General features: G+C 53.6%; 1 protein-coding gene across 8 annotated transcripts in view; it reads left to right on the plus strand.

Annotated features, from left to right (window-relative positions):
• PER1 (period circadian regulator 1) overlaps positions 1–12,378 on the plus strand; it is a 60,050-nt gene that overhangs the window by 46,325 nt on the left and 1,347 nt on the right. For 5 of the 8 annotated variants that reach the window (XM_087891663.1, XM_087891662.1, XM_087891660.1 and 2 more), the window contains exons 10-22: positions 530–636; positions 1,156–1,309; positions 1,868–1,976; positions 3,177–3,302; positions 3,606–3,714; positions 4,611–4,767; positions 5,663–5,790; positions 6,184–6,393; positions 7,674–7,922; positions 8,504–9,246; positions 9,801–9,960; positions 10,739–10,931; positions 11,536–11,686. In XM_087891663.1, coding sequence (XP_087747789.1) covers positions 530–636; positions 1,156–1,309; positions 1,868–1,976; positions 3,177–3,302; positions 3,606–3,714; positions 4,611–4,767; positions 5,663–5,790; positions 6,184–6,393; positions 7,674–7,922; positions 8,504–9,246; positions 9,801–9,960; positions 10,739–10,931; positions 11,536–11,686 — 2,596 coding nt within the window. The remainder of the gene's footprint in view (positions 1–529; positions 637–1,155; positions 1,310–1,867; positions 1,977–3,176; positions 3,303–3,605; positions 3,715–4,610; positions 4,768–5,662; positions 5,791–6,183; positions 6,394–7,673; positions 7,923–8,503; positions 9,247–9,800; positions 9,961–10,738; positions 10,932–11,535; positions 11,687–12,378) is intronic. The other 3 variants (XM_087891665.1, XM_087891666.1, XM_087891667.1) reach the window with 1 other exon arrangement.

The raw sequence follows: 12,378 nt of genomic DNA on the forward strand, positions 1-12,378 counted from the left end.
CCAATCACCAGGAGACCGGGAGTTCTAGTCCAGCCTTAGGCATTAAAAGCCAGTTGGGTGACTGGCCAATCACTAGGAGACTTGAGAGTTCTAGTCCCGCCTTAGGCATTAAAAGCCAGCTGGGTGACTTTGAGCCAATCACCAGGAGACTGAAAGTTCTAGTCCCGCTTTAGGCATGAAAGCCAGCTGGGTGACTTTGGGCCAATCACCAGGAGACTGAAAGTTCTAGTCCCGCCTTAGGCATTAAAAGCCAGCTGGGTGACTTTGGGCCAATCACAAGGAGACTGAAAGTTCTAGTCCCGCCTTAGGCATTAAAAGCCAGCTGAGTGACTTTGGGCCAATCACCAGGAGACCGGGAGTTCTAGTCCCGTCTTAGTCATTAAAAGCCACCTGGGTGACTTTGGGCCAATCACCAGGAGACCGAGAGTTCTAGTCCTGCCTTAGGCACGAAAGCCAGCTGGGTGACTTTGGGCCATTCACTCACATACCGACCAGCCCTCCTGACAGTTGCCTCTTCTCTCGTTCTCAGAGCTGCCCCCCTGCTTGGCTACCTCCCCCAAGACTTGGTTGGGACCCCTGTCCTTTTCTACTTGCACCCTGAGGACCGGCCTCTTATGCTGGCCATACACAAGAAAAGTAAGTATAAAGTGAAGCCAGCGCAGTGAGCAAGGCTGGTGTTTTAATTTTAATATTTAATTACAGTCCTTAAGTTACAACCGTTTGTTTAGCGAGTGTTCAGAGTTAGAGAATGATACTATGAGGGGGGGAAAAAAATTCGACTTATGATCGGTCCTCGCATTTATGACCGGTCCTCGCGGTTACGACCATTGTGCCATTCCCCCACAGTCATTAGGCTCTTAGCCACTGGTATGGTCGTCACAACAATCTCTGACGGCCATTTATAACCTCCCCGGCTGGCAAAATGATAAGTGGATTCGCTTAATGACTGATTTACTTAACAACGGTCAAAAAAAAAAAAGGTTAGAAGATCAGGTGTGATTCACTCAATGGCCACTTTGGTCAGCGGTGGAAATTCCGGATGGAGTTAAGGGTTGTAATTTGAGGACGAGCCGTACTAGGTAAATGAAGGGAAGTCCGGGCTAGTGGTCGCTGATCCTGACACCCCCCTCTTCTTCCTCCCCTCCCCTTTTCCAGTCCTGCAGTACGCTGGGCAGCCGTTCGACCACTCGCCCATCCGCTTTTGCGCCCGCAACGGCGAATACGTCACCATTGACACCAGCTGGTCCAGCTTCGTCAATCCTTGGAGTCGCAAAGTCTCGTTTATCATGGGCAGGCACAAAGTGAGGACGTAAGTGCGAGACCCGCTTTTGGGGGGGACGGCGTCGTGGGAGTTCGGACGGGGCGGATGGGTGGGTAATCTTCATCGGGGTGAAGCACCAGGACGGACATCTGTTGAAGAGAGCGGGAGAGGGAGGGCCTCCGGGAGAGTGGGAGGAGCTTCGCTGGGGAGGGGGAGATGAGGGGGCGGAGCATATCGTGTGGGGTGGGGAGGAGAGGGTTAGTTGACTTCCAAGATGGAGCCAGAGAAGGTCGTCTGGATGGCTGCAGAGTCGGACTTCTTTCTCAAGCTTGGCCGGATTGAAGATGGGTGGACTTCAACTCCCAGGATTCCCCCAGCCAGCGTTGTATGCTGGTTGGGGAATTCTGGGAGTTGAAGTCCGCCCCTCTTAAAAGATGGTGGATGGGTGGAGCAAGGACAAAGGGAGGGGAAGATGGGATGGAGAGGAAAGGAAAGGAAAGGAGAGAGTGGGCCCAACAACCTAACAGGAAGCGGGAAGTGGGTGGGGCTTCCGGAGTGGGGTGCGTGAGATGGGCTCCTTCTCATCGCCTCTCTTGTTGACCTCAGGGGTCCCCTCAACGAGGATGTCTTCACCGCCCCCAAAGTCTTGAAGTCCAAGGCCCTGGATGTGGACATTCAGGAGCTCTCCGAGCAGATTCACCGGCTGCTGCTGCAGGTAAGCCCTCCCCTCCTTCTGTACTTCCTTCCTTCCTCCCTCTTCCACCCTTCTGCCTCCTTCCTTCCTCCTTCCCTCTTTCTTTCTTTCTTTCTTTCTTTCTTTCTTTCTTTCTTTCTTTCTTTCTTTCTCTCTCTCTCTCTCTCTCTCTCTCTCTCTCTCTCTCTCTCTCTCTCTCCCCCATCCTTCCTTCCTCCTTTCCCCTTTCTTTCTTTCTTTCTTTCTTTCTTTCTTTCTTTCTTTCTTTCTTTCTTTCTTTCTCTCTCTCTCTCTCTCTCTCTCTCTCTCTCTCTCTCTCTCCCCTGTCCTCCCTTCCTCCTTCCCTTTCTTTCTTTCTTTCGTTCTTTCTTTCTTTCTCTCTCTCCCCCCTCCCTCCCTCCCATCCTTCCTTCCTCCTTTCCTCTTTCTTTCTTTCTTTCTTTCTTTCTTTCTTTCTTTCTTTCTTTCTTTCTTTCTTTCTTTCTTTCTTTCTCTTCTCTCTCTCTCTCCCGTCCTTCCTTCCTCTTCCTCTTTCTTTCTTTCTTTCTTTCTTTCTTTCTTTCTCTTCTCTCTCTCTCCCGTCCTTCCTTCCTCTTCCCCTTTCTTTCTTTCTCCTTCCTTCCTTCCTTCCTTCCTTCTTTCTTTCTTTCTTTCTTTCTTTCTTTCTTTCTTTCTTTCTTTCTTTCTTTCTTTCTTTCTTTCTTTCTTTCTTTCTTTCTTTCTCCTTTCTTTTTTCTCTTTTTCTTTCTCTTTCTCTCTTTTTCTTTCTCTCCTCCCTCCCTCCCTTTCCTCCCTCCTTCCTTCCTTCCCTTTTGTTCCTTTATTTCCTTCTTCTCTTCCTCTCTCCTTCCTTCCTCCCTCTCTTCCTCTTCTACCCTTTCCTTCCTTTCTCCGTCTTCCTTCTTTCCTTCCTTCCTTCCTTCCTTCCTTCCTTCCTTCCTTCCTTCCTTCCTTCCTTCCTTTCTTTCTTTCTTTCTTTCTTTCTTTCTTTCTTTCTTTCTTTCTTTCTTTCTTTCTTTCTTTCTTTCTTTCTTTCTTTCTCTCTCTCTCTCTCTCTCTCTCTTTCTTTTTCTTTTTCTTTTTCTCTTTCTTTATTTCTCTTTCTTTCCTTCACTCTCCTTCCTTCCTTCCTTCTCTTCTCCCTCCCTCCCTCCCTTCCACTTCCTTCCTCCATTTTCTCCCTCCCACCGACTCTAACCCTCCTCCTGTCTCCCTGGACAGCCTGTGCACAGTAGTGGAGCCCTGGGCCTTTGTAGCAACTCGGCCTCCCACGAGCAGTTCCTGAGCATCGCCTCTTCCAGCGACAGCAACGGCTTCCCCCCAGAGGAGGCCAAGCCTCTCCGACCGGTAAGCGCAGGGGTCCTATCTCTGGGTAGCGGGAGGTCTGCCCAGGGGGCTTTGTCTCCCGGGCTCCTTTGAGAAGGCATTGGCCAAGCGAAAGGAACCCGAAAGTGGCCTCTCTTAGTCCTAGCTCCCCTCCGCCCAACGTGGGGCACTCCCGAAAGAGCCCATCCCGCAAAATATAGAACATGTTTGAGGACTGCCGGATGGCGGTGTGGTGATGGTAGGGGGATGTCTAGCCTGTCCCATTGGAGGAGAGACTCTGGGGGAATAGGGGCTGTTCTGACTCCGCCTCCCTCTGGATCCCAGATGACCTTCCAGGAGATCTGCAAGGATGTCCATATGGTCAAGAACCAAGGCCAGCAGGTCTTCATCGAGTCCCGTGTCAAGCCGCTGCCCATCAAGCCTCCTCGGCCAGGTAAGGAGAGGGCCGCTAATCTCCTCCTCCTCCTCCTCATTCTCCTCCTCTTCCTCCTCCATCCCTCCTTCTTGCCCTTTTCTTTCTTCTCCAGTTTCACCATCACTTCTCCTCTTCCTTCTTCCCCTTTCTTCCTTCCTCCTTCCCTTCTTCTTCTCTTCCTCCTCCCCGTCCTCCTTCTTGCCCTTTTCTTCTGCTTTACCATGCCCTTCTTCTTCCCCTTCTTCCTCCTTTTCCATCCTCCTCCTCCATCCCTTCTTCTCCTCCCTCTTCTCCTCCTTGCCCTTTTCTTCTCCTGCTTCACCATTCTTCTCCTTCTCCTTTCCCTTCTTCCTCCTTTTTCTCTTCTCCATCCCTTCTTCTCTTCCCCCTCCTCTTCCTTGCCCTTTTCTTCTCCTGCTTCACCTTCCCTTCTTCTTCCTCCTCCTTTTTCCCCTCCTCCTCCATCCCTTCTTCTCCTTCTCCTCCTCCTTGCCCTTTTCTTCTCCTGCTTCACCTTCCCTTCTTCCTCCTCCTTTTTCCCCTCCTCCTCCATCCCTTCTTCTCCTTCCCCTCCTCCTCCTTCCCCTTTTCTTCTCCTGCTTCACCTTCCCTTCTTCTTCCTCCTCCTTTTTCCCCTCCTCCTCCATCACTTCTTCTCCTTCCCCTCCTCTTCTTCCTGCTCGCCCCTTTTCTTTCTTCTCCTTGCTTCACCATCCCTTCTTCCTCCCACCTCCCGTCCTCCTCCCCGCCCATTGTACACACAAATCCATGAGCCACTGTGGTGCCTTTCATCCTGTTTTTTGTTTTTTTTTGCAAAATCCCCCTGGGGTTTTCCTCCACCTGCCTTGCGGTCTGGGAAAGCCTCTTCCCTTCCCTGCTTAAGGTTTCTCTTCCTCCCTGCCTTCCTTTTCTAGCTATGAATCCACCTGTCAGTCACATCGGGCGATCCAAGGAGGCCTTGAGGGACGCGGAGAAGAGGTCGCACAAGGCGACCACCTCCGAGGATTCTCTGCGGAAGGAGCCTTCCAACTACTCCTATCAGCAGATCAACTGCCTGGATGGAATTATCCGGTAAGAATTTGGCCGGTGCGCTCATTTGGGGCAGGATATTTTGCTGTCAATCGTTTGGAAATCTCCCTGAGATTCCTCCTCCCCTCTCCTCACCTGCTCCTTCCTATCTCCGACCTAGCCAGGTGCTCAATTTCTGTCCGCCCCTTTTTGGAGAAAAGGACAGCCCAGCCCTGAGTTCTCTATTTGATAGAATAGAATAGAATTCTTTATTGGCCAAGTGCGATTGGACACACGAGGAATTTGTCTGACTCGTTTAGCAATTTGTGCAGGAGAAAGTATCCGAGGGTGGGGATGGAGTCAAAAGAGGAATCGGCCTAGAATTCCTACATAGCCACAAGCGAGCTAAGTCCAACCTTCCTTGAATTCTCTGGACCCTTAGCTAAAGCCCTAGCAGGTGCTAACCATTAATTGAAAAGATTCCCGCGCAGAGGCTTTCAGCAATAAAGCAGTTTAGTTGGAAGATTCCCGCGGAGAGGCTTTCAGCAATAAAGCAATTTAGTTAGAAGATTCCCGCGCAGAGGCTTTCAGCAATAAAGCAGTTTAGTTGGAAGATTCCCGTGCAGAGGCTTTCAGCAATAAAGCAATTTAGTTAGAAGATTCCCACGCAGAGGCTTTCAGCAATAAAGTAGTTTAGTTAGAAGATTCCTGTGCAGAGGCTTTCAGCAATAAAGCAATTTAGTTAGAAGATTCCCACGCAGAGGCTTTCAGCAATAAAGTAGTTTAGTTAGAAGATTCCTGTGCAGAGGCTTTCAGCAATAAAGCAATTTAGTTAGAAGATTCCTGTGCAGAGGCTTTCAGCAATAAAGCAGTTTAATCGGTCCGTCACTTGTGCACCTAGTCTTCTGCACCTTTGCTGCCTTTTCAAATCTCCCCCCCACTCCTTCCCTCCCTACAGATATTTGGAAAGCTGTAACATCCCCAGCCGGGTGAAACGCAAGTGCGGTTCGTCCTCCTACACCACCTCCTCCAATTCGGACGACGACAAGCAGAAAGTGCACCAACAGGTGGCAGTGCAGAGCAAAGGTGGGTCTCTTTCCCTCCTCACCTCTCTCTCCCTCCCCCCCCCTTCTGGACTTCTCCGTGATCCGGTTCCGGAACCCCAAAATTTTCCTCTCCCTCTGTTCCTCCGCTACTGTTTCCTATTCCTTCGTTCGTGGTTTTGCTGCCTGTCCTGCCTGGGGTCCTCAGAGCTGCTGGTGGCCTCCTCGGAAGAGGGGTTGTCAGGGTTCTCCATGGTCTCCCCATGGTACTGGGGGGGGGGGGGGGGCTCTTTCCGGCCGCCCCTGTGGCTCGACCGAGGTTTTGCCATTCTCAGGTCTGTCCGTCCGTCCGTCCTGCTGTTCGGCACGTCTCAGGAACCCTGGGACTCCCCCCCACCCTTGCCTCGAGTTCTAATCCAGCCCTCTCTTTGGACAGATGTGCCCGAGGAGAGGCTGCCGGCCACCGGGAGCCAGCCCAAGAGGAAAGAACCCGGAGTGGCGGCGTCTGCCGCCGCCGTGGTGGGAGGCCCTCTCGCTCCGTTGGCCTTGCCTACTAGCAAAGCCGAGAGCGTGGTGTCCGTGACCAGTCAGTGCAGCTTCAGCAGTACCATCGTCCACGTGGGAGACAAGAAGCCCCCGGAGTCGGGTAGGGGAGGTGGTCCACCCACCTTTTTTGAGAACCTCCAGACCGGGGTAGGGTGGGGGTGGGGGTGGGGTGGGACGATGCGGCAGCCGGGGCCGGGGGGGGGGGGAGTCGAGGAAGGGAGACGTGCCGGGAAGGTGTTAGAGACACAGCTTGATGGAGGTAGATGTGGGGGGGAACGCAGCTCAATGGAGGGAGTGGGGGTCTTCATGAGAAATGGGGGCATTTTGTGCCCCCCCCCCGCGGGCCACATCGGGCCCTTTGGACTTCCCTGTCCGGCCCGCGAGAGGTAAATTAGGAATCAAACGTTAAATTACCGTGTTTCTCCAAAAATAAGACCTCCCCGAAAATATTTAAACGGATGTGCAGGCGGTCCCCGCCATTTCCTCTGGTTACGGTTAGGGAGACAGAGCTGGAAATCAGGTAAGACGGCAAGAGGAGCCCCCTCTTGCTCCACGCGCCCCAAAATAATAAAACCTCCCTGGAAATAAGGCCAAGCGCTTATTTCAGGGTTCAAAAAAATAATATAAGACAGGGTCTTATTTTCGGGGAAAACACGGTACCTCTAATGTAATCTTCGGTTTACGAGCCCATTGGAGCCCCTAATTTCCCGTTGCTAAGAAGGAGAATTAAGTGAGCTTTGTCCCATCTTACGACCTTCCTTGTTGTTGTCGTTAAGTGAATCACTTGCCGTTGCTAAGTTCGTGCGGGCAAGCCCCCGTCTTGCAACAGTGTGCTTAGCGATGATTCTTTAAATCCAAGATAGTTTTTGAACGGGGAAAACGTGTCCACGGACTCCTCGCCTTACGACCGTTCGCTTAGGACCGCCCCAAGTGACGACGGCACTGAAAAAAAACAAACATCTTGGGATCGTTTTTTCCCACACTCACGACCCTTGCGCCGTTCCCCCTCTGGTCACGTGATCAAAATTCAGACGCTCGCCCCTTGACTCGTACTTACGTCCGGAGTCTCCTCCATTCCCTTTTGCGACCTTCCAAACGGCAACGTCCACAGCAGAAGCCAGATTTCGCCGAATGACCACCGTTACTAAACGTAACCGCTGCACTGAACAACTGTGGCGAGGAAGGTCGTAAAACGGGAGGAGAGGAGGGAAATTCCACGTTTCGCTTAGCAACGGACGTTTGGGGCTGAAGGGCGGTCGTAAGTCGAGGAATAGCTTATTGAAGGTGTAAATAGGGAAGATGGGAAGCCACGGATGGACTGACCTTTGCTTTCCTTCTTTTGGTGTCTCCTCTTCCTCCCCACAATTTTCCCCTCCTCAGACATCGTCATGATGGAAGAGACGGCGCCCAGCGCCACTCCGCCCGCCCCTCCGCCCTGCGTGACCCCCGACCGGGAGCCGCAGTACCGCCGGGTGGGCCTGACCAAGGAGGTGCTGTCCATCCACACCCAGAAGGAGGAACACTCCTTCCTCACCCGCTTCAAGGACCTCAGCCAGCTGCACGTCTTCAACTCTCCCTCCAGGCTCAGCTGGCAGGAGCTGCACCATCCCCGGGCCCAGGACCAGCGAGGTGAGAGGCGGGGCGGGGAGACGACGGGGTGGATCGTCCTCTCTCTTCTCTTTTCTCTCCCTCTCCCCCCACTTTCTCTTCCTCCTTCCTTTCTCCTCCTCCTCCTCTGCTAAACCCACTCCTTTGTAGCACTGATGGTGTTCCTTAGTTGGGTCATGAAACATCTGCAAAAAACCGACCAAGCTCAGAGAGCACCAAGGACCCTACCGTCCTCCTCTTCCTCCTGTCCACACACCCCGTTCCCTTCCAGCACTGATGACGTTACCTAGTTGGGTCACCAAAAGTCTGCAAGAAATAACTTGCCTTGATCAGTTGCCTTGTTTTAGCCTTTTTAAGATTGGCCTGAACGATCGAATCATCATTTAGTCTCCTCCTTATTCCTTCCTCTTTCTCTTCTTCCTCCCTGCTTCTCTTACTCCTTCCTTCCTTCCTTCCTTCCTTCCTTCCTTCCTTCCTTCCTTCCTTCCTTCCTTCCTTCCTTCCTTCCTTCCTTCCTTCCTTCCTTCCTTCCTCTTCCTCTTCTTTCTTGCTTCTCCTCCTCCTCCCGCCTCTTCATATTCTCTCCTCTTTTGCTTCCCCAGGACTCCGAGGCCTGCGCCAGGGACCTCGCGGCCCAAACGGCCGGGGACGCAGCCGGAAGTCCAAAGCCAAACGCATCCGGCAGAACAAATCGTCGGACAGCACCAGCTCCCCCCAGAACTCTATTGGCTCGCCCCCGCAACTGCCCTGTCCCCCAGCCGCCACCTCCTGGGCCCCCTCTGGCCCTTCCCCGCCCACCCTCCCAAACATGTCCTACCCAACCGTAATGCCCACGTACCCTATCCCCGTCTTTCCCCCTCGCCCCCCAGCGTCCCTGGCCACCGAGCCTTCCCACAACCCCTTGCCTGCCCCTCAGTTCCCCGCCCCCCTCATGACCCCCATGGTGGCCCTTGTCTTGCCCAATTACGTCTTCCCCCAGATCAACAACCCCCTTCCCCAGACGTATTTTCCCGGGGGTCCCGTTTTCCCCTTTGGACCCCCGCAGGCGGGCAGCACGACGCTGGCTCCCGGGCCCGAAGCCGGCCTTCAAATGCCTTCCCAGTCTTCCACCCCCCACTCGATGAGCCAGCCCGAGTGCGCTGAATCCCCGCTCTTTGAGTCGCGCTGCAGCTCCCCGTTGCAGCTGAACCTCCTCCAGATGGAAGAGCTGCCCAAGCCGAGCGACCGCCAAGAAAGCGTCATCAGCGGTCAAGCGGGACCAGCCGGCACCTCTGCGGATTGGGTTGGAGTGACCGGCGGGCAGAGCCTGGGGAACGAACTCGGCCCGCCGAAGGAAGTCTGCATGGTAAGCAGCCCCGAGGGCTTCTCCGTCCCTCAAGTTCAGATCTTTGATCATTTGGTGGGGGAGGGGGGGAAGGCGCCGATTGGCAGCCACGGGATGTCCTGTCCTTCCTTTGCCCACCGAGATGCTTCCCTTCCTGGGCTCCGTTTTCGGCCACGACGGCCTCCTGCAGCCCTCTGCTAGTGATAAAGGAGTTCCGGGAAGCCGTACGCGGCCCTCCCGGCCTCCGTTTTCGCTGGCAGAGGCACCATGGGGCTGTCCTTTTGTTGTTTCCAGTGCTGGTCCGTGGACCAGATATAAGCCCCCCCACGAGCCTTGAGTTTGACACCCCTGTTCTTGGAGTTGCATAGTCTAAATCCAGGACTTAACCTGATGAGATTCTTAACTGGAAAGTTTTGCTCTGCAGTGAGCTGGGTGAGAAGATCGAGGTTGCGATCAGAGCCGCAGGGAGGGTACAGCGGCTGTAGGAACAGGAGCGACTCCGGGGCTCCGGGGTTTGCCAGAGAGGAGCCTGCTCTTGGAGAGGATCCTAACCTTGGCCCATCTTTCCCTTCCAGGTGGAAGCTCACGATTCCTCCAACAACGACGCTTTGTCCAGTTCCAGTGAGCTCCTGGATCTCCTCCTTCAAGAAGATTCGCGCTCGGGCACCGGGTCAGCCGCCTCGGGCTCCATGGGCTCGGGTTCCAACGGGGAGAGCACGTCTGCCAGCGGGACCAGTAAGTCCAGCAACCGGGTTGCCTGAGAGAGGATCTGGGCGAACGGCTGACACTTCGCCATCAGCTGGGTTCCTTTTAGGAACCGGAAGTCCTGAGCTTTCCCTAGCAGGAAAGCCATGAAGATCATGGCTGAGGAGATTTTCACCAGCTGTTCCTCACTTACTGTATGCCTTTGTCCTGGTACAGGGAGGACTTACTGTTGTGGCCTGTCGGCCGCCAGCCCCTCCAGCAGCTGAATCAGAGTAGGAAGAGGCGTGGGAGTCAGGATCAGCATCAAGGCAACCTGAGAGCTCAGAGGGGGAAGAGGGAATGGAGTTGGCAGAGAGAGAGAGAGGCGGAGGCTGGGCCATCTGTCAGCCCTCAGATGGAGAGTCAACAGCCTTCAGGTCTGGAGGTGGCTGATGAGGAAGAGGAGGAACAGCTGGGTCCAGTGCCTGATGCGTGGATGCGCAGAAGGCAGAGGAGAGGAGAGCAGTGGAAATCTATGAGCCGGTCCTTGGGACGGAAGAGCCACTGCTGCTAGTGAAGCCCCACCCTAACTCTGGGGATAAAAGGCAGGGGGCAGAGATGAATAGATGTGGCAGACAACTAACTATTCATCTTCCGGATGGACAGATGGACTTTTTAGCCTGCGTTGAGAGAGAAACTTTTTGCTGGGGCTGCTGGCGTTCGTAATGAAGGAATCTTTGAGTTAACTTCAGAGGGTTTGTCGTGTTTGGGGAGCGGGGTCAGAACACTTACCTGTATCCAACCAGCTTCCTCTTTTCCTCCCCCGCAGCCAGCAGCAAGAGTAGCAACACCAGCAAATACTTCGGCAGCATCGACTCGTCTGAGAACGATTTACGGGCCAAGAAGCGATCCGAGGCGGAGGACAACGAACACTTCATGAAATACGTCCTCCAGGATCCCATCTGGGTGCTGATGGCTAACACCGACGATAAAATCATGATGACCTATCAGCTGCCTACCAGGTGAGTCCTTTCCCACTGCTGCTGGATCTCGGATCCGCTCGAGTCTCCTGGGATCAAGGTTTTTAGGATTCTCTGAGTGAAAGAAAACTGAAGCTTCTGTTCTCGTTATCGTTAAGGGGATGCTGGGGCGGGGGGGGGGCTTTTGTTTGCTTTCATTTTGGTTGGAGTTTGGGGACGGTTGCCACTTCTGACCCCATAGAGAGCAGGGGTGAAATGCTACCGGTTCGGACCGGTTCAAGCGATCCGATAGTAGAAAAAATGCTACGGGTTTGGGCGAACCGGTATTTCCAACGATCAGCTGTGATGCACGATTTATATTAGCTAGAATCGTCGGATTTCCTGCTTTCTAGCTGATCTAAATCGCGTGGCACAGCGGATTCCCCCCCCCTCGCTGTTCTACTTACTTTTGCAGACTTGGAAGGCTTCAAAACGTTCCTTTTTTTTAGCGCTGCGCATGTGCGCCTCAGGTGTGCATGTGCGCGTAGCACGTGCTCGGTAGCAGACTCACAGACCCCGGTGGCAGACTTCAGAGGATTTCACCACTGGTAGAGAGGGAGGTTGTCCGGAATTTCTGACCCACTTTTCTCCTGCTTCTCTTCTGCAGGGACATGGAGACTGTCCTGCAGGCGGATCGCGAGAAACTGAAGCAGATGCAGAAGCAGCAGCCCAGATTCACGGAAGAGCAGAAGAAGGAGCTGGCCGAGATGCATTCCTGGGTCCAGAAGGGGATCTTGCCCAAAGCCATTAACATCACGGTGAGGAGGCCACTGGCGGCGCCCGGGCGAGGGAGGGATGTCGGGGGCAACGAAGCGGGCACTGGAATAACAGAATCACAGAGTTGGAAGGGACCTCGGAGGTCTTCTAGTCCAACCCCCTGTTCGAGCAGGAGACACTATACCATTCTGGACAAATGGTAGTCCAGGCTTCTCTTAAAAACCTTCAGCGATAGAGCAGCCATGATTTCTGGTGGCAAGCTGTTCCACTGGCGAATTGTCCTCCCTGTTAGGAAGTTTCTAAGTTGCTTTCCTCCTTGGTTAGTTTCCATCCATTGCTTCTTGTCCTGCCCTCAGGTGCTTTGGAGAATAGGGGGACCCCTCCTGTTCTTTGGGGCAGCCCCTCGAATACTGCAAGACTGCTATCATGTCTAGTCCTTCTCTTTATTAAACTAGACAAGGGGTCGGCAACCTTAAACACTCAAAGAGCCACTCAAGCCCTAACTGGAAGCCCCCCGTTCAATTCTGGAGCCAACCAGAAGTCTGGTTCCCCTCACCAAGGTGTCTCCTCCTAGCGTGGCATCCTTTTTCCTCTACCTATCCTAACTGAATGCCCTATCAATGGTGAAGCTGACTGGTGACAGGGAGCTGCAGCAGAGGGATGAAAGAGCCACATGCGGCTCCAGAGCCACAGGTTGCTGACTCCTGAACTAGATGTAAGATTTTAATTGGTC

Source organism: Pantherophis guttatus, chromosome 4 (assembly GCF_059756535.1).
Source record: "Pantherophis guttatus breed Tessera chromosome 4, ASM5975653v1, whole genome shotgun sequence".
Taxonomy (NCBI): domain Eukaryota; kingdom Metazoa; phylum Chordata; class Lepidosauria; order Squamata; family Colubridae; genus Pantherophis; species Pantherophis guttatus.